Genomic DNA, 22,358 nt, shown 5'->3' on the forward strand with positions numbered 1-22,358 from the left:
TGAGCAAAGCCTCTCGGTCCAGGAATGGGCACAACTGGTGCACAACCTGAAAGTGTGCAAGGGCCCTCCTAGCCACAGCTGCCACCTGCTCTTCAAGCAGGAGTTGTGAGTCTACCAGGACCCCCAGATTGCACACTGGGTCTGTCTGGGGCAGTGCAACCCATCCAGGACCAACAATGGAAAAACCTTGTCACCAGAAGGCCCACATACCCAAAGCCACTCAGTGTTGCTTGGGTTGAGTTGAAACCCTTTGCACCCCATTCTGGCCCTTACAGCCTCCAGGCGCTGGGACAGGACATCCATGGCATCACTCAGGTGGCCCGGGGTGGAGATATAAAGTTGGGTATCATCAGCATATTGATGATACCTCACCCCAAGCTGTCAGATCACCTCCCCCAGCAGCCTCATATAGATGTTAAATAGGAGAGGGGAGAGAATCGAGCCCTGAGGCACCCCCCAAAGTTGGGGATGCAGGATGGACCTCTCCCTCCCATCAACAACGACTGGAACTGACCCTGGAGGAAAGAGAACCAACACAACACTGTGCCGCCCACTCCTGAAGCCAGGCCAGAAGGATACCACGATAGATGGTATTGAAGGCCACTGAGAGGTCAAGAAGAGCAAGGATGGTTGCACTGCCCCCATCCCACTACAGCCAGAGGTCATCTAAGAGTACGATCAATGCCATCTCAATCCTGTAACCCAGCCTGAACCCTGACTGAAAAGGGTCCAGATAATCCACTTCATCCAGGGTCCTCTGCAGCTCCCATGTGACCACTCTCTCCACAACCTTCTGTAAAAAGGGGAGGTTGGAGACTGGATGAAAACTATCCAGACTGGTTGGGTTGAGCGATGGCCCCTTGAGGAGAGGGTGCACCACCGCCTCCTTAAGAGCCGACGGAACCACCCCCTCCCTCAAGGTTGGTTTCAATAAAGGAAAAGGTTTTCCTTTTAAGAGAGAATGATGAAGCCACACCAGTTTGCTTCCTTGCTCACTGCTCAGCATATGGTCATCACATATTTTGTCCCACAGATGCTGAGCCCATTATAATGGTGATTTCTTTTATAGTTCTTGTGGTAGCTGACATTGGAATATCTAGTGAAACCCTATAGGCTTTCAAATAACTTTTAAACCCAAAATAACGCAAGTTGTATCAAATAACTCTTTGTTAGAGAGTTGACATCTGCATTGCTCCTGCATCTTCATCTCCCATTATGGAAGTACAGTATATCTCCCAGAACCCATTTGGATGTGATGCACCTGGCTAGAAAGGACAATATACTCTCAAATGAGTTGTCAAGCATAGATTCTTCCCATGAACACTAGTTGTGCAGCATATGCAAAACATGTTTTTCTGTCACTGACTTTTTTTTTTTTCTGTATGTGACAAGGCCAAGTATACCATCTGAATTTGGCTTCTCTCAGAACTGAAAACAAGGTGTCAATGCCACCCAATTTTTACCGAAAATAGATAGCAGCCAGGAAGCCATCAACAAATGGCTAAGTAAAGGGGTTTTCTATTTCATCCAGGAGCAGGACTCATTATTCAAGCTTTATGAGGTCTCTCACATACTGGCATTCCTATTATCTTTGAAATACAAGGTATCTGCAAACAGTTTCTGTTTTCCGTTCCTATTTGCTAATACATCCCTGTTTTTCTTGACTCACTGGTCAAGTATTTTATTAAAAGTTCAATGCTTTTGTATTCTCCTGTTTCTCCCTAATGTCAACAAGTTTGCTGTTGGTTTTATATGGGGTGTTATTTGTTAGAGTTGTGTCCTGCCTTTCCTCAGAGCTTAGGGCATTCTACCTGCAGTCTCTTCATTTTTCCCCCACAACAGCAACCCTATGAAATAGATTGGGCTGAGAGACTTGAACCTGGGTTATGTGAGATTCATTTAAACTAGGGGCTCCATGTGCAGAACTGCATTTTTGATTGTCATACCATCAGGAATAATTTCTTTGTTCCATATTAGGGTGGTTTAGAACCCCAAACATCTTTGGATACTCCAGACATAGGAAATGGTGGGATTAAGAACAAGCCTCCTCAACTGCAAAAATCTGGACAACCATCAGATGGCAGTAAAGAGGTATAGAAATTCTAACTCTTTGGTGTCATTTAGAGTCATCCAGATTTTTGCAGTCTAGCTCTGCTAGCCTTCCTTGAATGCAGAACAGTAATTTGTTCTGCAGTATAGATATTCTAATTGAAAGGAACAGATCCACAGTGGAAATCTATAAAGAAATTAAATTATGCTAAGCAATTTTTCAAGGTCATTGTTTTATTTATGAGTGTTCAGAATAATTTAATGGAAAGAAAACTTTTATACAGTGCAAAACAAAAATTTCAAGAAATTATATTCCTTATCACCATTTCAGGTTGACTGTAATATTTAAAGGCTTTGCTAAGTTTATATGTAACATTTTGTTTGTCCTGAATGTTTTGCTTGTACCGTATACAAGTTGGATGAAGAATAAGTCAGATGATAACTCTATGAGTGCTAGTTTTTACATGTAAATATTCAAAAATCTTGCCCAGCCTTTTCCCAAGCTTTTGAATGTGATAGCTGTGTTTTTCACAATTTGTACTAAGGAGTCAATAGAGAGATGAGATGGCTTGGGCTTTTGCAAACTGCACTTTTTCATAGTGGGAGGCTGAGACTGAAAAAGAATGTCTTTTTTAAATGCTGTCAGGTTACTCTTAACTTTTTATGTAAGTAATTGACTATGGTATCCTTCTGGAGCGGCTTCGGGGGTTGGGAATGGGTGGCACTATGTTGTCCTGGTTCACTTCCTTCTTCTGTGGCTGTTTCCAGTTGGTGTTGATTGGGGGCAAGAGGTCCACCCATCAGCCCCTGCTTTGCGAGGTTCCACAGGTGTTGGTGCTCCCTCCGCTCCTGTTTGACATCTGCATGAAGCAGCTGAGATCATCCATCACCATGGGGTGAGATATCATCAGTATGCAGATGATACTCGTACATCTCCGCCCATGGTGGATTAGGCAATGCTGCGACTGCCCTTTCTCCGTGCCTGGAGGCTGTTGAGGTCTGGATAAGGAACAATAGGCTGAAAGTGAACCCTGGCAAGATGGAGTGGCTTTGGGTTCGGGGCTCTTTGGTTTCCAGAGAATTATCATCTCTGGTCTTGGATGGGGTTGTGCTGCCCCAGACAGACCTAGTACATAATCTGGGGGTTCTCGTGGCCTCACGACTCCTGCTTGAGGAGCAGGTAGCAGTCGTGGCCAGGAGGGCCTTTGCACAACTTCGAGTTATTTTATTTATTTATTTTATTTATTGCTTGAATTTAGCCACGCACCAGTTACACCCATTCCTGGACCTGCATGCCTTCTCACAGTCACCTACACCCTAGTCACCTCTCATTTGGACTATTGTAACATGCTGTATATGGGGATGTCCTTGAAGAGTATCCAGAAGCTTCAGTTGGTTTAAAATGCAGCAGCCTGCACAGTTTGGTACAAGCCTAGATTTGCGCATGTGTCACCACTTTTGCAGGAGCTGCATTGGTTGCCAACTTGCTTCTGGGTCCAATTCAAGGTGCTGGTTATTACCTTTAAAGTCCTGCATGGCTTGGGGCCAGGGTATTTGAAGGACTGCCTCATCCCCCTACCCACCAGATGCGGGTCCCATCAGTGAAGGAAGTTCATCTAGTGGGACCAAGAAAAAGGGCCTTCTCCGTGGTAGCTTCCTCCTTATGGAACACCATTCCCCCAGAGATAAGATGGGCCTCCACCTTGCTCCTTTTCCAGAAGGCCCTGAAAGCATTGTTTTGTCAGCAGGGTTTCAGGTTGATTTGGAGCCGATCAAGTGGTTGTTTGAGTGTGTGTGTTGCCACCATGGGGGGTGGGTATTGGGGTTTTTTTTGTATTTGTATTTTAATCTCGTAAGCCACCCGGGGTCACTGTGTGTGAGTTGGGTGGCTATATAAATCTGTTTAATAAATAAATAATAACCAAAGATAAAATCTAATCACAATAGGGTTTTTTTATGTTGGTAACAAACCACAAATAGAATTTTTGCCCATGAGTTTTGTCTGGAGAATATTATCTTCCTATGTCCCAGGGTGATAAGATCAGATCTACCACATTCTAGAATACAGTCGCAGAGTATGCCATAAGGGGGCATAAGTGCCAGACCATGATTTACTTCTATAGTAAAGTTTAACATTCCTATGAACTTGAATGAAGTTGTGATGGGGGGAAATCTGTTTTTTGGAAGTGGTTTGCCATTGTTTCCGTCCTAGGACTGAGAGAGAGTGACTGGCCCAAGGTCACCCAACTGGCTTAATGCCTAAGGCAGGACTAGAACTCATGGACTCCCAGTTTTTATTCTGGTGCCTTAACCACTACGCCAGGCTGGCTCTCATTCCTGTTCTTAGGCTGTCTAAAATCCAAAAACAGGGGCTCTATCAAGGAGAACATGTGCATTGAAAAAACACCGCTGCTGCCATTTCTCTGTTATATACTGCCTCTCTGAACATTTGCTAAGATCATTTTACTAGTCATACATGTACATATAAGTGTGCATTCAGTTTCCTCAGGATGCCAGATAAATGTGGCAGCTTCATTTCTCAGTAGCTCATGCTGCTCTATGGTAGTGTGTATAATTTAGTTTACCACAGAGAAATGGTAAAACTTTTAAAATGTGTAAGTGAATGTCTATTACTCTATGTCTTATGAGATTACTTCATGACTGGTCTCATTGTTAAAAAAAATCCCTACTTTCGGTTCCTACATTTTCTGAAGTAAGGTCAGTGACATCCAGAGAGCGTTGTGGCAATCCTAGGAAAGCTCTCCTATAGTCAAGTGTGTTATTTGGAGCCAGGCAAAAATCTTTTTATTTTGTCAGGACATCTGACACTCACATCACACATTTTGGTATTTATCTAAATATATTTCTAAACTGTCATTCTTCAAATGAGTTCCAAAATGGCAAATAAAAGGTGTGTATGTATATGTATATATGTGTGTGTGTGTATATATACACGTGTGTGTAAAATGGAGAAGAGCTATCTTCATATAGTGAACTGAGAGGCGATACAACTGCAAATATATGAAACAGAGATAAAATGTCACTTTAAAATGGTTGAGCAAATAATCAGATGTCCAAACACATTAGCTTAGAGGAGAGTGTCCCAAAAAATAAGGAAGGACTCTCATTCATGGCCAGTTTCATCCTGCTGAAGATACTCTGGTGAGGACTTCCATTGAAAATATTAGTGCATGATCAGGCTACTTCATGTCCTGCAGCACAGCCTTTTTTTTTTTTTAAATCCATTCAATCCTGTCTGATTCTTGGAGACTGCCTGGAGAAGTCCCTGCGGTTTTCTTGGCAAGGTTTTTCAGAAGTGATTTGCCATTGCCTCCTTTCTAGGGCTGAGAGAGAGTGACTGGCCCAAGGTCACCCAGCTGTCTTAGATGGAACTAGAACTCCCAGTCTCCCGGTTTCTAGCCTAATGCCTTAACCACTACACCAAACTGTCTTTCTGCAGCATGTCTTACCTCCATTTTTAAAAAAAGGCTATAATTTCATAAGATCTTATGGAAATTTCATTGTATTTCTTATATAATATTTCATAAAATTTTGACCAGTTTTTAAAAACCTTTTAAAAATGATACATAACATTTTAATTTTATTTGGCATTCCTGACCTTGTAAAATTCCTGCTGACCTCTCCCTCTTCGACTGAATATATTGATACTATTTATAGCATTTTTTTCTGAGCTGTTACAAGAGTTTTTATGAAAGCTCACAGGCAGCAAGGTTTTGTAACATGATGATGATACCACTCAGGTAACATGAAGCCAATCTGAAAGTAAGAACCCTGTTTTCTGGATCAGTCATGGGAGTGATCCCAACCAGTCAGTGATGATATTGTGAATGAGATGACATTGTGATGCTAAATAGCCAGTCAGATTTGGCTGCATGTCAGTAACACTGAAGCACTGATTGAGAGAGAAAGCAGTATAAATGCATAAATGAACTGCTCCCTAGTCATTGACAAAATGGTATGGGTATGTGTGTTTCAATAGTACAGAAAATAGTCTTGAAATGACATTACTAATTTCAGTTCAGCTTTTCTTATGGAACTTTTTCTTGGATGTAGTTAAAGATGAGAAAAATATACCTCTCTGTTAAAATATAAACCTTCTGGTTAAGTTATAGGAAAACTTACTTAACTCTTGCAGTTTGGTTTGGGAACACTGTTACCTGATGGCATATCATTTAATTACAGTTGGCTCCCACTCACAGTTAAATTCTTCTGGCCACTCCAGTAATTGATGGAATAATTTATGCTACGGTGCTTGGACAAAGCCCATAGCAGTTTCTTTTTGAAACAGATTTGAACTGAGGGTAAGAAATTAAATGTAATTATCCTGGCTTAGGCTGCCTTAATTTTCAAGGTACATCCCCCACCCCAAATTACTGATTTTCCTAATGGTATGGAGAAATCTATACATACACCACCCTTAGCAGCTCTTGTTATATTTATTTCAAATGTCTACATTATTTATGGATTGTTTTCTACCTCTCCAACACACTTCAAAAAAAAAAGAGAGAGAAAGAGAGAGAGAGTGAAGCAAAGGTTTGTCTCTCTTACTCCATTATTGCAATTAAGAATTTTAAGTCCTTAGTACCAAAGGACAAAAGTGGTTCATTTGTCCTAGGGGAACAGAACAGTGATAAGATGATTTTTCGTCAAGGATCATTGGGTCGTAATTAAGTTACATTCATTGCTATTACTTTTTGAAGGCTGATTAGTAAATGACAGGCTTCATGCATTTAGTACGGACAGTGTTCACTGGGATTTTTTTCTCCCTCTGTCAGAAAATCCTGTTGAGCCTGATAATGTAAATGTGGCATTTTATTCTGAACAAAAGAGTAGGGAAATGAGCTATCTTGTCTAATCATTCAGTTGTTTAACACTGACTTCCAGTTTAGACTCAATTGGCTGGAAAGCACTTGACATGTGAAGTTAGTGCTGTTCGGAATTCATGTTTGAGTAAATTTTAAAGTAAGTGACAGCTAAATTGTACCTAGGGAAATTACAAAGCCTTCAACACAGTTAATTTTTTGGGGAGGATTAGTTGTAATTGCAACATGAGTCTCCTTGAAGATTCCTCCTTAAAGCTGATGAACAAGGGGGAGGGAGACATATAGCTCTTTTAAGAGCCCTGTTCTCTTAACAGAATAATTTTTTAAGCTGATTGTACCTTCCTGAATTGATTTCCTTCCATACTAACTTCTGCTTTAGATTCACAGAGGAATTTGGTTTTTGTCATTCTTTTTTTTTCTTCAAAGTCCCTTTTCCCCCTCTTTTCCCTTCCTTTCTCTCTAGTGATTTCTGGTTTGAGAGCATTCCAATTAGTAATACTCTTAGGTAAATTGCCACTTCACTAATATGCTTTGCAGAACACTGAAACACTTCATTCCAATTAAAATCAATATTTAGATTCTTATTTTGCTTTTTTATCAAGTAGTCTCCTTGGTTAGTACAGATTTTTATATACCAACTAAAAAGCTGAAGTTGATAGATGACAAATCTTTCAACATTAACATTTATTATAAATTAAAACTAGAAGAGGTAAAAAAAGAAAGGAACCAAGCATATAGTTGTAATTCACAAATAAATAATTTCTAATTTGCACAGATAATTTCTAATGTTAGAATGTTCACAATTAATGAAATGAACTAATTTCATAATTACGTTAGTTCCTCTTAAGATTCAGAGTTGCAAAAGAAACAAATGTGCTTAATCATGAATTAACTCAGTTTTCAGTTAAATATATGAATGAGAAATTAATCCCTAATCTAATAGAACATATCTGAACTGCATATTTATTTAGGCAGAAGCCATATATATACATATACATATATATATCTATATATCACATTATATATGAATATAATCACATATTATATATAAATATAATTGTGTGTGTGTATGTACGTGTGTGTGTGTGTGTGTATATATAAGTTTATATATAAATACAATCTTATAGCATATTGTAGAATAGAGCTCTTAGGACAGTTATGACACTGTACTTCTGGAACTAAAATGTTGCTGGAATTCTGGCAGATATGCAAGTAAGAATGAAACAGATTTGTTTAAAGAAAAGTAGCACTGTATCTCTGAATAGCAAAATGTTCTAGCTTTTGCATAAACAATATTAAGAACAATTGCAGGACTATGCTCATGGAATAAAAAGTGCAATTTGATCTATATTAAGATTTCACCATTGGAAAATACAGTTATCTGGTAATGTGGCACCGGTGAAGCGCCATGCTGGATCAGATCAAACGCTTGTTTAATCTGGCATTCTTTTTACAGAAAGGCCAGCCATATACGAGTGGGAATTCCACACCCAAGTAGAACAACAAAAATTCAGTAGCATCCTCCCAGTTAAGTTCCTCAGCAGTTAGTATAAAGAGGCTTACTGTGTCCTTTACTAAAGGTAATGACTGTTGTCACAGCTGGTAATTGTTCAACTTGGTGGACATCATTATAGTTGGCGGTAGCGATTTCTAAAGGTTATGTGCTAGAAAGTGCTTTTTAATCTATCTAGAGTCTCCCATCATCTACTTTCATAAGTTTTTATATTTGGAGAAAATTGATCCTTTCAAAGTATGATTTTATTTAATGTATGAGATAATTTTAGCCTTTTAATAATTTTGCATACCTTTTTTTTTTGCACTTTTCACAGTTCTATGTATGTCTAAAATTAGATAACCAGAAATGGTATATAGTTTTTGGAATGTTGGTACATAGTTTTTGAAGTATGCTCATGTCACAGATTTTTAGGAAGACACAATAGTATTTGTCATTTTATTTTTTTATTCCTTCCGTAATCCTCATTTATTTTGGATTTCTGTTTTGATATGAAAGTTAGATTTTTTTTTTCCTTAGTGGGCACTTCTTTATACTTAAACTCATCAGCATTAACAGTTTTAATGGTGCTCTTTCCCTCAGATGGTAAGAAGCTTTTGGAGCATTTTACTGTTCTTTTTTTGTTTGTTTTAATTATCAAATTATAAAGAATTTGGTGGTGTGCCACATTGATGCTCCCTCACCTCCAGAGTTAGACTGTATTTCAGTTGAATAGCACATTAGGTGAACTACCTTGTTTATCATTTGTTAAATTGTTTGGGACTGCTCAGCTTTTCTTTTAAAAAATAATTACAGACAATTTGCTGCAATTCTGTATGCTTCCAGGTTAATAGAATCTGATTATATGCTCTTGAAGCAACACACTAAAAGTAACTTTTAGATCAGCGATATCAAAAGTAGAAAGCTATCTGTTTTTGAAAGCTGAGGGGCATAGTCCAATGGGAAATTTTCTTCTAAAAACAGTTTTTCTCTAGCATTCACATTTCAGTGTGGTTTGTACTGGGAAATTTCTTACTATTGTACTAATTTCTGTATAATAGCTGCATTTCCAAAGATCTGTTGTGGAAGATTTGTACTCAGAGGTAAAATAGCCTCTATGTATGACTAAGTGTTATTGAGCATGATTCTGCCTGCGCAGTCAAGATCTTTAGAGAGGCTCTGCTAAAAGTTCTGCCTTGGCCTGAGGCAAGTCAACTGTAGGCCAGAAGACAGGCCATGTAAGTGGTTGCCCCATCACTCTGTAATATGCTGCCCCCAGTGGTGTCCCTGGCACTCCAGGATTCAAGAAGATGTTAAAAATCTTTCTGTAATAAGCATTTGCTATCTAGCACAGCACTTTGGCAACCATCTTCTTGTTGCTATTGTTACTGCTGTGGCCATAATTTAACTGTGTTTTAATTTTGTTTTCTTTATAACGTATTTTGATGGATGCTTCTTTTTATTATTACTGTATATGCCACCCAAATCATAGGATTGCTCAGTGTGCATAGGATGCATATATATACGTAAAACCACACAATGATCCAGTGCACTTAAATAGTTTCTTTACAGGACGATGTAATTGCATTTTAAATCAGTAAGCATTGTATATGCTTTTATATGGGTATTTTCATTGCAGACATTAATAGCAGTAGTAGTATTTTCTGTATTTCACCTATTTTTCTTAGGAGTTATGCTCTTGCCATGGGGGTTCTGGATTGACTGATCAATTTAGTATCAGAAGAACTCACTTTGAATATGCAAACTGCTGTGGTGGGAAACTCAGGTGACCATCCACATGACCACTTTATGTAATTTGTGAAAAAGCTCTGTAGGGTTCTTTTTTTCTCAATTCCAATAGAGCCAGATTATCCAAATCCTTTCCCATATCTCTATTTAATAATTTCTTTTTACTTTCTAAAATTTCCACTTTTTCAACTATTTGTTTTACAAATCTTTCTTCCATTCTCCCTGCAAATGCAGCCAGATCACTTTTAACAGATTTGACGACTTCAGATACTTTTCCTTCCCATCTCTTCAAACATTTTTTGCAATTATCTCTGGAGTAACTTGGTGAAGGCAGCAACCCTGTCCTGCCTTCACCAATTTTAGCTGCCTTTCTAGTAGTTGCCATTCTTGTTTGAAATCCAAAAGCAAAAGTGAGTCAGTTCAGAAATAGAAATAAAAAACAGGTGCCTCTCTCTCTCCTGTTTCGCCTTTTCTGTGTTCCTAAGGCTTTAGCCCAGGGTTTCTCAACCAGGGTTCTGTGGAACCCTAGGGTTCCGCGAGAGTTCACTAGGGGTTCCCTAGGAGATCACAGTTTATTTCAAATTTGGGCAACTTCACATGAAAGAGGTACATTTCGTTCTTTAGTTTAAGAACACTATTAAGGCATATATACAGGCCTACGCATAAAACGAATATAATAATTTTGTAACTTCTGGCCTATATTTGAGCCTGAATGTGCAGGGGTTCCCCAAGGCCTGAAAAATATTTCAGGTCTTCCTCCAAGGTCAAAAGGTTGAGAAAGGCTGCTTTAGTCTGATCTGGCACTCCGTAGTTCTAGTCACACAGTCTGTCTCATATTACATCTATCTCTTTGTTTTGTAAAATCGATCAATAGTCTTTTCCCTTTGATGTTAAACAATCAACATTTCCACAAAGGTATGGTCTGATTCCAAGTACTATTAAAAGCACTTTCATCAAACTGTTAATTCTTTGAATTCAAACTGTCTCCCTTGTCCATTTATAACTTGGCATAACTATGGAATTTAAATGTATAACAGGGAACATAAATGGAGTCAATGTTCCTCAAAAAAGAGAACTATTTTATTTGAATAAATTGAAACAAGATGCAATCTGTTACAAGAAACACATATTAGAAAAAAGGATAAAAATACTTGATTTATAAAAGTTAGGCAAAGAGTTTATTTCAGCAGGAATTAAAAAGGGAAATAGAATTGTTTTGTATGTAAACCCTCAATTACTATCAGAATTGGTATTGACTGATGACTATGGTAGTTATGTAGGTTGAAGTTAATTTACATGGGGCTAAGACTTTGATATTAGGAATGTATGCCCCAAATGAAGATAAAGAACATTTTATTAAGGACTTAATAGATAAATTACTGGACTTACCATAAGAAAATTGGTACCTAATGGGAGACTGGAACAGAGCAATCTGCCCACAAAAAGATAGAAACTCTGAGAAATATATTAAAACAACACAAGGTAAACTGCCCAAAGTCTTTTTTGATATGATAGACAATTTAGAGCTTATAGATGTATGGAGAGACAAAAATGGTGACTTAAAAGAATATACTTGCTTTTCTGAAAGACATAGGTCTTTTTCAAGAATCAATCTGTTTTGGATTTCTAAGAATTTGGCTACTGGTGTTCATAAAGTGGAGATATTGCCAAAGACTTTTTTAGATCATAATCCAGTGACTCTAGCATTTAAAAGGAAAACTAGTTCCTTTAGATGGAAGTCGAATGAAACGTTACAAAAAGAAATAATAGTAGAAGATTGTAAAAAGAAGTTAAAAGGATTTTTTGAAATAATCTTGATAAAGGTATAGATATAATGATAGTTTGTGATGCAAGTAAGGCCTACATGAGAGGACATTTTATACAACGTAATGGCAAACTCAAAAAAGAAGAGACAAATCACAGGAAATTCTAGATGAGATAAAAATCGAAGAACTAAAGAAATCTCCAGAAAAGAAAGCAACTTCTCAACAAATTAAATGTTTACAGTGGCAGCTAACTAACAATAAGAGTAAAAATGTAAAAATGAATTATGCCAAACAAAAAGTGAATTTGCAAACAAGCCATGGAAATGGTTGGCATACAAATTTAAAGAAAAAGAGATAAAAAATGATGTTAAAATTACAAGATGGAAACACTATATAACAGACAACCTAAATATGCAAAAAATATTTCATCAATATTATTCTAAACTATATAAAGGAGAAGAAATTCCCCTGGCAAAAGTTGATGAATTCTTAAAGAAACAAAATTTACCACAGATTACAGAAAAACAGAAACAAATAATGAATGGGCCTATAACAATAGGGAAGTTTGTATAGCCATAAAAAAGGCTAAAATAGGGAAATGGCCTAGCAGCCTCTTATTATAAATACTTTGAGGATAAATTACTACCACCTTTGCAAAAAATGATGAACTCTATTTTACAGAGTGGAAAGATACCTGTTGCTGGATAGAGGCTAATATAGCATTAATACCTAAAGAAGGCCAAGATTTGACTTTCCCCCCAAAAATTACTGCCTGATATCATTGAATAATGACTATAAGTTATTTACGATGATTTTAGCCATTTGGATCAAAATGGTTTTACAGAACTTTATTCATAAAGATCAATGTGTGTTTTGAGCCCAAAGACAGTTGGAAGATAATATTAGAAATGTATTGGACATTTTGGAATATTTAGAACAACATAATGAAAAACAAACTTCATTGATCTTTCTAGATGCAGAAAAGGCCTTTGACAGTTTGAACTGGACTTTCTTGTTTAAAATTTAGGAAGATATGGACTTTGGTGAGAATTTTATTAAATAGGTAAAATCGATTTATACTTTGCAAAAGGCACAGATAATTGTAAATGGAGAATTAACAAAATTTGTGAGGTATAAAAAGGGACAAGATGAGGATGCCCCTTGTTACCACTGTCATTCATCTTAGCTCTGGAAATACTGAATAGAGACATAAGACAAGAAAATCGTTGGAGTGAGGATTAAAAGAGAAAACATATAAATTACAGGCATTTACCGATATTTGGTGATAATTCTGGAAAATCCTTTGGAAGGAATAGTTGGAAAAATTAAAGGATTTTGGTGCATTAGCTGGATTTAAAATTAATGGATTTAAATGTTAAATCCAAAATTAATAAATAAAATTTATTAATTTTAAAATTAATAATGAGAAGATGAAAATGTTAACAAGCAGAATGGAAGAGAAAAAACCATTGATGGAAGAACTGGTTTTAAGAGTGAGAAAAAAGTGGAATACTTGGCTGTTACTGTGACTAATATGAATTGTATGTTATTTCAGAACAATTATGTTAAGACATGGAATGAAATTAAGCATATGCTAAGATGGGAGAAATCACAATTCTCATTGTTAGGGAGAATATCTATGATAAAAATGAATGTATTGCCTAGAATGATGTTTTTGTTTCAAACAATACCTGTTTTGACAAGTGATGTATCATTTAAGCAATGGCAGAAAGATATATCTAGGTTTGTATGGCAAGGGTTAAATATAAAATCCTCCAAGGTGCAAAGGGTTGAGGACTGGGACTGCCAATTTGAAATTATATTTTGCAGTCTGCTGCTTGGTTTGAATGAAGGAGTGGGTGCTGCTGAGAAATAAGAGAATCTTAGAACTAGAAGAGTACGACCTGAGGTTTGGATGGCACAGCTTTCTATAGTGCAATAAAGTTAAGATTAATGAGCTTTTAAAAATCACTATATTAGAAGTGCCATATTGAGAATATGGAATAGATATAAACTCAGATTGTGCCTGAAAATGCCTTTATGGGTCTCAACACAAGGAACATTTTATAAAAAAGAAACAGCAGGCAAAGAGAGATGGTATAGATGATATAGAGAGTTGTTACACGAGTATGAAGAATATAAGATGAAATCAAGAGATCAATTGCCTGCAGAGGGACTTAGTTTTCAATGGTTTTCATATGCACACTTGAGAGAAAGAGTTAAGGTAGATAACAGGACATTTTATTGTTCAAGGAACTGAACAGCACAAGACAGAATTTTAAATGGAACTGTGTATAAATTATGAACATGTGATTGCTAAAATGTATAAACTTTTGTTGAAATTTGAAATGGAAAAACAAGTAAACGTGTGTATGAAAAAATGGGCTAAGAACTTTGGGCATAATATACTGATGGAATAGTGGGAAAATATGTGGCTGAAAGGACTGAAATTTACATTATGCTATAATTTAAGAGAGCGTTTATAAAATGATGTACCAGAAAAATTATCTAGAATGTATAAAGGTACTTTAAATTGATGCTGGAAATATAAAAAACATGAAGGGTCATTTTATCATGCCTAGTGGACTTGCGGAGGGACGCGGTGGCGCTGCGGGTTAAACCGCTGAGCTGTCGATCGGAAGGTCGGCAGTTCGAAACCGCGCGGTGGGGTGAGCTCCCGTTGTTAATCCCAGCTCCTGCTCACCTAGCAGTTCGAAAACATGCAAATGTGAGTAGATCAATAGGTACCGCTTCAGCGGGAAGGTAACGGCGTTCCGTGTCGTCATGCTGGCCACATGACCCGGAAGTGTCCTATGGACAACGCCGGCTCCAAGGCTTAGAAACGGAGATGAGCACCGCCCCCTAGAGTCGGACTCGACTGGACTTTACGTCAAGGGAAACCTTTACCTTTACCTAGTGGACTTGCAAAAAAGCCAGAAAATGTTGGGTTCAAATATACACAGTGATATAAAGAATTTTAAAGATTAATATTCAGTTGAAACCAGAACTTTTCTTGTTGAGGCTAACAGATAGACAATTAGAAAAGAGTTATGAAACATTGTTTTGAAATGTAACTGCTGCAAGATTATTATATGCATGAAGATGGAAAGACTCTGAAACACCCACAATGGAGGTATGGCTGGTACAGACGTCAGAATTAGCAGATGGCAAAATTGACTTGTATGATTAGAAGAAGGACAATAACTACATTTATTAGTAATTGGAAACCCCTTATGGACTTTTTGCTCAAAAAAGAAACAATGAACTTGTGATTTATGGGTTGAAAATTAGAAAGGGAAAGAAGGAATTTATTTATTTATTTATCTATCTAATTTATCCCCACCCATCTCCTCCCGTCGGAGGCCTCTGGGCGGTTTACAACAAGTGATTAAAACCATCAGAATAAATTATGTTGTAACCTTAGAGAGACAGGGTAAAATATAAATGTACTTGTAACTGCTGTTAAGGAGATCAGAAACTGCTCCTCCCCTCTCCTCCTCTCCTCTTTTCTTTCTCTTCTCGGTTTCTTTCTTTGCACTTTTTAAAACTTATTTATTATTTTCCTTTTTTCTTTCAAAATTTGTATTTTTTATTCTCTGAAAAAAATCTTTAATAAGAATTATGTATAAAAAAGAAAAAGCTCAATAGGGTGGTTGATTTAGCAAGTCTGTTTTTGAAAGGTATTCTTTAAAAAGGCAGTTGCGTAACCGTAGAGCACTACTTTGGTTGAAGCTGGGTTCTTATGGTTCCTTTTAATTTTTGTAGTACATACAAATCTTGGCTTGGACTCAGAGTGACTCATTGAACATATCTCTGTGAATAACTAGATTGTTGCTGCTTTTTTTTTAAAGAGCCAAATTACCAATTCTCTCACACTGAGAAGTTTCTCATGCTGCATCAGGTTCTGTTAGGATATTTCTTCTGCAGCTGTTACTTGGGGAAAATCAGGACTGTGGAGGGTAAGAACATCTCATAGCATGTGTGGCACTTTTAATTTCAGAGTTTTCTGCTCAATATGTGATTAATTTTGTAAATGTGGTTAGATAACCCTCATTTGGCAATCTTGAAGCTGAACATTAGATGTCCTTCTAATGCTGTCCAGATGTTAAGTCAAGATGACAGTTTAGAAATGTAATCTTTATAGGTGCATAAACTTGTTTTATTTCGCTAGTACTTATAACCCTTTTACCTCTCATTCATTTCTTATTTTACAAACACAGGCTAGATATCTTCGATATATTTAGAGCCCATGTACACTATTAATGTGTCTGTTTGGTTGGCATTCCAATTATTCATTCATTTATTGATAGCTTTGACCTAAACAATCAATTTAATACTGTGGGAAAGCAGCTGAGATGATGCTGTTGCTCTTTTCAGAGTGTCTGTCAGAAGCTGCACATAAACAGAGAGAACTTGAATGTATAAATTTGCACCCCAGAGAGAATTGTTGGGAGGAGTTTCCAAGCTGTTTCTATGTGTGTTAACTGAACTTTCATCCGGAGAAGAAGAAAACACTGATTATATTAAGCTTTATATCCATCTGTGGTAGCTACCATAGTATTTCTTTTGTATGACAGTAATCTAGTTTGCATCATCCTCCTGCAGTTTTGAAATTAACCTGTAATTTAGTCTTCACCCCAAATGACAATAATTCAAATTACTCTGTGGGGTGCCAGACAATGTTCTGTAAATAGGGCTCAGTAAAAAGGGGTAAGGTAGAGATCCAACAAGCTAGGTTATTTACAATTTCATATGGACTGGAGTAAAATCACTATGTCTTGTACATTTGTAATTACTTTTGCTTTAATCTTTACAAAATTTAAGCAATCTTTTAAAAACAGTAATTCATGGGGAATGTTGAAATGAATAACTTTTAAAGAAAAAATATTGCTTATGAAGTTGTGTAACACAGTCTTGTTTCATAATAAAACATGACATGCTGAATTTTCAATCTCTCAAAATGTTCTATAGTTACCTAATACAACAAATATCAGCAATTAACTGCTAGAAGTTGCTATTGAAGATGCCTTTAACATTTCTATTAATTTTCACTAAATTTTGAATTAATGTACCAAATATATCATCATCACCCTCATCCACTTATTTATTAACTAAGGGAGTCATAAATTAGACCAAAGGTGTTTCTGTTATGGGCATATACGTATTATCAGGATTCACAGTTAATAAGGAAAAATATGCTTAGTTCCTATGTGTCAGCTCATCCCACTGTGCTGCTTAGTTAAGATCCAAGTTCATAGTTAGCAGCTGAGTGTTGATATTTCTGTATGATAGAACTACCAGGTCATGATTCTTCAGTAATGTACATTACTTGGTTAGCACATTTAAGTTGTCTTTTAAATTTATAATCAGTAAATGAACAAAATCAGGTTTTAATAACTACAGTATATGAATGTCCAGAACTGTACAATAGATGTATTACAGGAGATAGTATTAGAAAAGAAAATGGTATAGTATGTGTGCATTTTGAAAAGAACTATTACTCTAAGAATTACACTAGGATATTCAAATTACTGTTTAAAGATTTGTTTTTTTCCCCCTTTCCTACTAAAATCTTTTGGTGGATTTTCTTTTAAGGGACGACGTATCAACAGCTGTGGAAGTGTTATTTGACTGCTATAGGAAATATGGTGCTCTGCCTAGACTTCATGATATCTTGTGCAGATTAATAGAGAAGGGGGACACTGAAACAATGAAGAAAGGTTAGTCGCTTCTATTAAGAATTTCTGTTTTGTTCTGTTGTTTCAGAATGCAGCTTTTTTACCAAATACAGTGTCAGGAATGTTTGTTATTGCAGCTTCAAATAATATTCTGTAATATTAGGAAACATTTTATTGTATTTTTGAACAAGTTCTCATAGGTCTCCTAATACCTCTACATGTTACATAGCCTTTCTTTGTCATAAAAATAATTGATTTGGTGATTTCTAATTGATTTGTGACCATTTAGTCATGGTTTAATTTTGTGCTTTTCAAGCTTGATTGTACTTTGTTTTACCAATACAAGAGACCTGTAAATTGCATTTGAATAAAAAACTTCAAGCAGCCATATAACTTACCCTATCTCTTGAGTGTTCCTTGACATGACTATTTACTTCACCACCTGCTTTTTTCTGTTGTTAATGGTTAGCCCAATGAGTTTTTTAATAATTCTTACAGTTGTCGACTTTCTCACTGAAGAGAGAAGACAAATGGGAATGATGTTCGATCTCTTCTTTGCCTTTGTGGCAACTGGAAAATACAAAGAAGCCAAGAAGATCATTGAGGTGGGAGTATATCTAGAGTACCCTAATCATACAGCTATTTAGAGTGTTAATTGGAATATATTTAAACTTTTTAACCATTAATTATTTTTGTTGTAACTATCATTCAGTAGAGCTCAAATCTAATCAGGTGAGGGTGGTGGGGAGCCAGGGGAGACCTTGGGCAGCTTTTTAAAATATGTATAATTATGGTTAGAAGTGAAATAATCTCCTGTATATTCAAATTGTTTCTTTACTTTGTCAGATTTCCTATTAAATATACACATAATATTTGCATATAAATCTTACATCGTGAAACAAATTAAATCAGCATTCCTGGGTGTAAAGTTGCTAATCCTTTTTCCTAACAATTATTTGTTCTTTAAAGAGCTGGAATTTAAGTTCCTGCAGACTATACGTAGATTTATTTGTAACTCTAAGAGTTAATCAGCCAAACAGCAGTGTCTGCTGTAGTTTGGTCTTTCATTTAGCACTTTTTCCCCTCCTACTATAGTAAGCAGCTTATAGAGAGTGGTAGGTGACAAACTTGGTCAATGTAGGATTAGTATATTTTATCTAGTCTTGATTGAAATTTTGCTTATTGAAATGGGCAGTCAAAAGGGCAGCCCCAGAGCTTGTGCTTGCTTACTGCTAAATCAATTGAACTTCTCCTTCCCCCAATTCAATATTAGTTTACTAGTTGCATATTACTGAGAGGAAAGGTGAGACTTTAATCTTTGGAAAATGTGAAATTTAGCTGTTCAGTTGCAAACGGGAAAAAAAACCCTCCAAGGAATATTTTTAATTATAATATGGTTTGTTAATAATTGCCCAAAAATAACACATGTTTTATCTAAATTAATGTTAATTTTACTCAAAGCCACACTGATTGACAAGTCTAGTTTTGAATTGTCAAAAAAAATTAATTACAAATTAAAGGATTGATGAAAGTTTAACCTATCTTTTAAGATAGGTAATAGGATTATTTTCCCTCCTCCCAATCTGACAAGGAGAAAGAGAAAGATTATTTTTCCAGGCTTTAAAAATTTCGAGAAAATTCACTCCTGTAATCTTGATGGTTGTACATTATCTTAATTAGTAGTTGCTAAGAAGCAATAGCGGAAGCAGACAATCGCCCTCATATCCTACTTTACTTGTAAGCTTCCCGGAAGAATCTGGCTGACCACTGTGTCATGCTGAGTACTGGAACAGATAGACCTGTTGCTTCTTAGAGAAGACTGTTTCCTATTGTTGTTTGATAAATGCCTCTTTGTATCATTACTGCTTGTGTGCCTTGTTCTTCTTATGTCTAAATCTGGTATGTCTGTGTTGTGGTCCATACAAGAAGTGTCTGCCCTTACTGTGTTTGTGCCTTTTTTTCTTCCTTTCCTTTTGACAGTCCTTCAGTCATTTATCACTCTAGTGTACAATTTGTCAGCTTTCTTTCATCCCATTTATTATTAAATAATCACCCATTTAATTTTTTCTTTCACTTAGGAATTAGCAACTAGAGTCTCAACAGATCCTAACAGTGCAAAAACAAAGAATTTTATTTTCTCTAAATTTCTTCTTGTTGGCTTATCAGAAGAAAAAGTAAACATTTGACATTCTTACTCTTCGTTTTATGTTCCCTGAATTAAAATTTCTTAGTCTTTGCGGCTGTTGTGAGAGGTTTTAATATAGAGTGGTACTATTTTCATTTTCATTTTGTTCAATCTTCTATGCATAACTCATTTATTTAAAATACATATATACCGTATGTTCTTAGAAGGTTTTCAACATATATATTCAAAGCATACGTTATTTATGCTAAGTAGAATACATACAGGTAGTCCTCACTTAATGACCACTTGTTCAGTGGCTGTTCAAAGTTATGACAGTGCTGAATGAGGAGACTTATGATCTGCCCTTGTAGTTGTGGCCATTGCAGCGCTCCTGCAGTCATGTGATTGCAATTCAGGTGCTTGGCAACCAGCTTGCAGTTAACCACAGTCACAGCATCTGCAGTCACATGATCACCATTTGCAACCTACACTGCTGGCTTCCAACAAGCAAAGTCAATGGGAAAGCTGGCAGGAGGTTGCAAATGGTGATGGTGTGATGTTGCACCAAACAACTGAGCAGGATTCGCTTAAGGATGGCAATTGGAATTGCTGCAACTGCTGTCGTAAGTTGGTGCAGTCATGTGATGTTGCACTTTACAGTCATGCTGCTTAACAGTGGAATTACCGGTCCCTATTACCAGTGTTAAGTGAGGACTACCTGTATTTTAAGCAAACACTCCTGGTTTGAAAAAGTTCTAAACTGGAATTATTTAAGAATTAAATTAAGATCTGCCAGTCAGCATCTTGACTGGATGGAGAGAAAGGAAAAGTATGTGAATCTGTTGCTTTCTCACTTACAGACCAGCTGCTTGTGATAGTTCACTATGGACTGTGGTTTCCATTCTTCTCTACCCTTTCCTATGAATAACACAGTTATTTTTAACTATTACTTGTATAACAGAAACTGTGGCTAATTCCAGATTTTTAGAGCAAAATTTCACTACATCATTTCTCATTTTGACCACCAACATCACACCCCACAAATACTATGTATGTATTGATTTGCACAGGTGGAAGAGTTTTTCCACTCTTTCACAAATCTTGTCTTTGTATTAGTAGGACTGCCTTTGTATTATTTTCTCTAGATATAGCAGATATGTGGCAAAATGTACAGATTGATTTCTTTGATAGATTAGTATCCCTAATTTCCACTCAAATATGTATGCAAGATAGCCAAGAACTGCAATATATCTTTACACACATACACACACATATACATACATACACACATAAGTACATACACACACACAAAAGTACACACAACAATTTCCATTGTTACATAAATGATTTAAGGGAGTGTTGTCTTTGCTGTTTCTTTGGTTGTCTGGCAGTTGGGCTTCAGAATGTTGATTTTAAAAGAAAATAGAAATGTTGACTTGAGATTTTGTGTTTCTACTTTAATTTGAGCTAGATATTATGGAAGTGTTTTAAATGTGTGACAGACTGTAGGAAGCCATGCCAGTCTGTGAACCTGTCATGGAAGCACAAAGGATGGCCATACATCCAAACAAAAAAAGTAATCTAGTAAGTTGATAAGCAGAAGAGAGAGAATAGGCATTAGCTTAGTTTCTAGTAAAAGATTTCCCTATAGGAGAGAGAAGAAGATCTTTCTTGGAAGCAGTGAATGGTTGGTAAGCCTAAGATGGATCTAGGCAGCATGTGTTGTTGAAGATTTCTCGATTTAGTATCCCAAAATGGATTGAATAGATTTTGATCTACAGAAGTGTAGTGGAGTTTGAAGTAGTTAAGTTTAAGTGGAGCTTGAATCCTGCTGAAGCAGAACAGGGCATGATCCAGAGTAGTGCGCTGAAGAAGAGTGGGCATCAGCATGAGAATCTTATCTACCACAAAGACTGTTTGAGGAATTAGAAGAGCGAGACTGTAAAGACCAAGTTTTAGAGCCAGAGACTGAGCCCAGGACAGCCTGCTAGAGAATGCTAGATTTAGCTATTTAATTAGCTCTAACCAGAGAGCTAGACATATGTAGAGTCTTGAGTACATACATGTTAAATTGACATTATTGAGTACGTTCATATGCCATTAGAAAACATTTTAAGTTGCATAATGTTCTATAGAGGAAAAAAGTTCACTCATGCATTTTAAATCTCAGCCTTGGCTTTATTCCTTCCTCTCTCGTTATCAGTAAAAAAAGTAAGCCAGGATTGGTTTATCCAGCAATAAATAATCTTGCTAAGGAATATTGCTGAAAGTGAAAGTAGACACTGTTTATCTTAATAAAAGAGGGAGAGAAAATAATCTCAAGAAGTGTTTTACGCTTCTTAATCAAATCCTGAGAACTCCCCAAAACACGTAACAGAATGACTTGAAATGTCTGAATCAATGAATGCTTTCATATGCTCTTACAATTAATTCCATGTGTTCTGATGAAATACTGTATGTATTGCTAATTTTCTTGCTCTCCATCATGTGGGATCTGTGGGCTTAGCAGCACAGTGTTTTCAGCTATTCTGAACATTCACATTGACATTAATTCACTCTACAGCTGCAAGTTTGGCAGACTAGCTGGTACAAATATGGAAGTCTTCAGAGAGATAGCTTATATGTATAGCAATATTAAATAATTGTTTTAGGAGT

The 22,358-nt window shown here is 36.5% G+C and overlaps 1 protein-coding gene across 1 annotated transcript in view; it reads left to right on the forward strand.

Annotated features, from left to right (window-relative positions):
* The window catches only part of LRPPRC (leucine rich pentatricopeptide repeat containing), a 121,228-nt gene that overhangs the window by 54,469 nt on the left and 44,401 nt on the right, over positions 1 to 22,358 (forward strand). Inside the window, exons 23-24 of the mRNA XM_063302863.1 lie at positions 17,496 to 17,620; positions 18,077 to 18,183. Coding sequence (XP_063158933.1) covers positions 17,496 to 17,620; positions 18,077 to 18,183 — 232 coding nt within the window. The remainder of the gene's footprint in view (positions 1 to 17,495; positions 17,621 to 18,076; positions 18,184 to 22,358) is intronic.

Source organism: Candoia aspera, chromosome 1 (genome assembly GCF_035149785.1).
Source record: "Candoia aspera isolate rCanAsp1 chromosome 1, rCanAsp1.hap2, whole genome shotgun sequence".
In the NCBI taxonomy this organism is placed as follows: Eukaryota; Metazoa; Chordata; class Lepidosauria; order Squamata; family Boidae; genus Candoia; species Candoia aspera.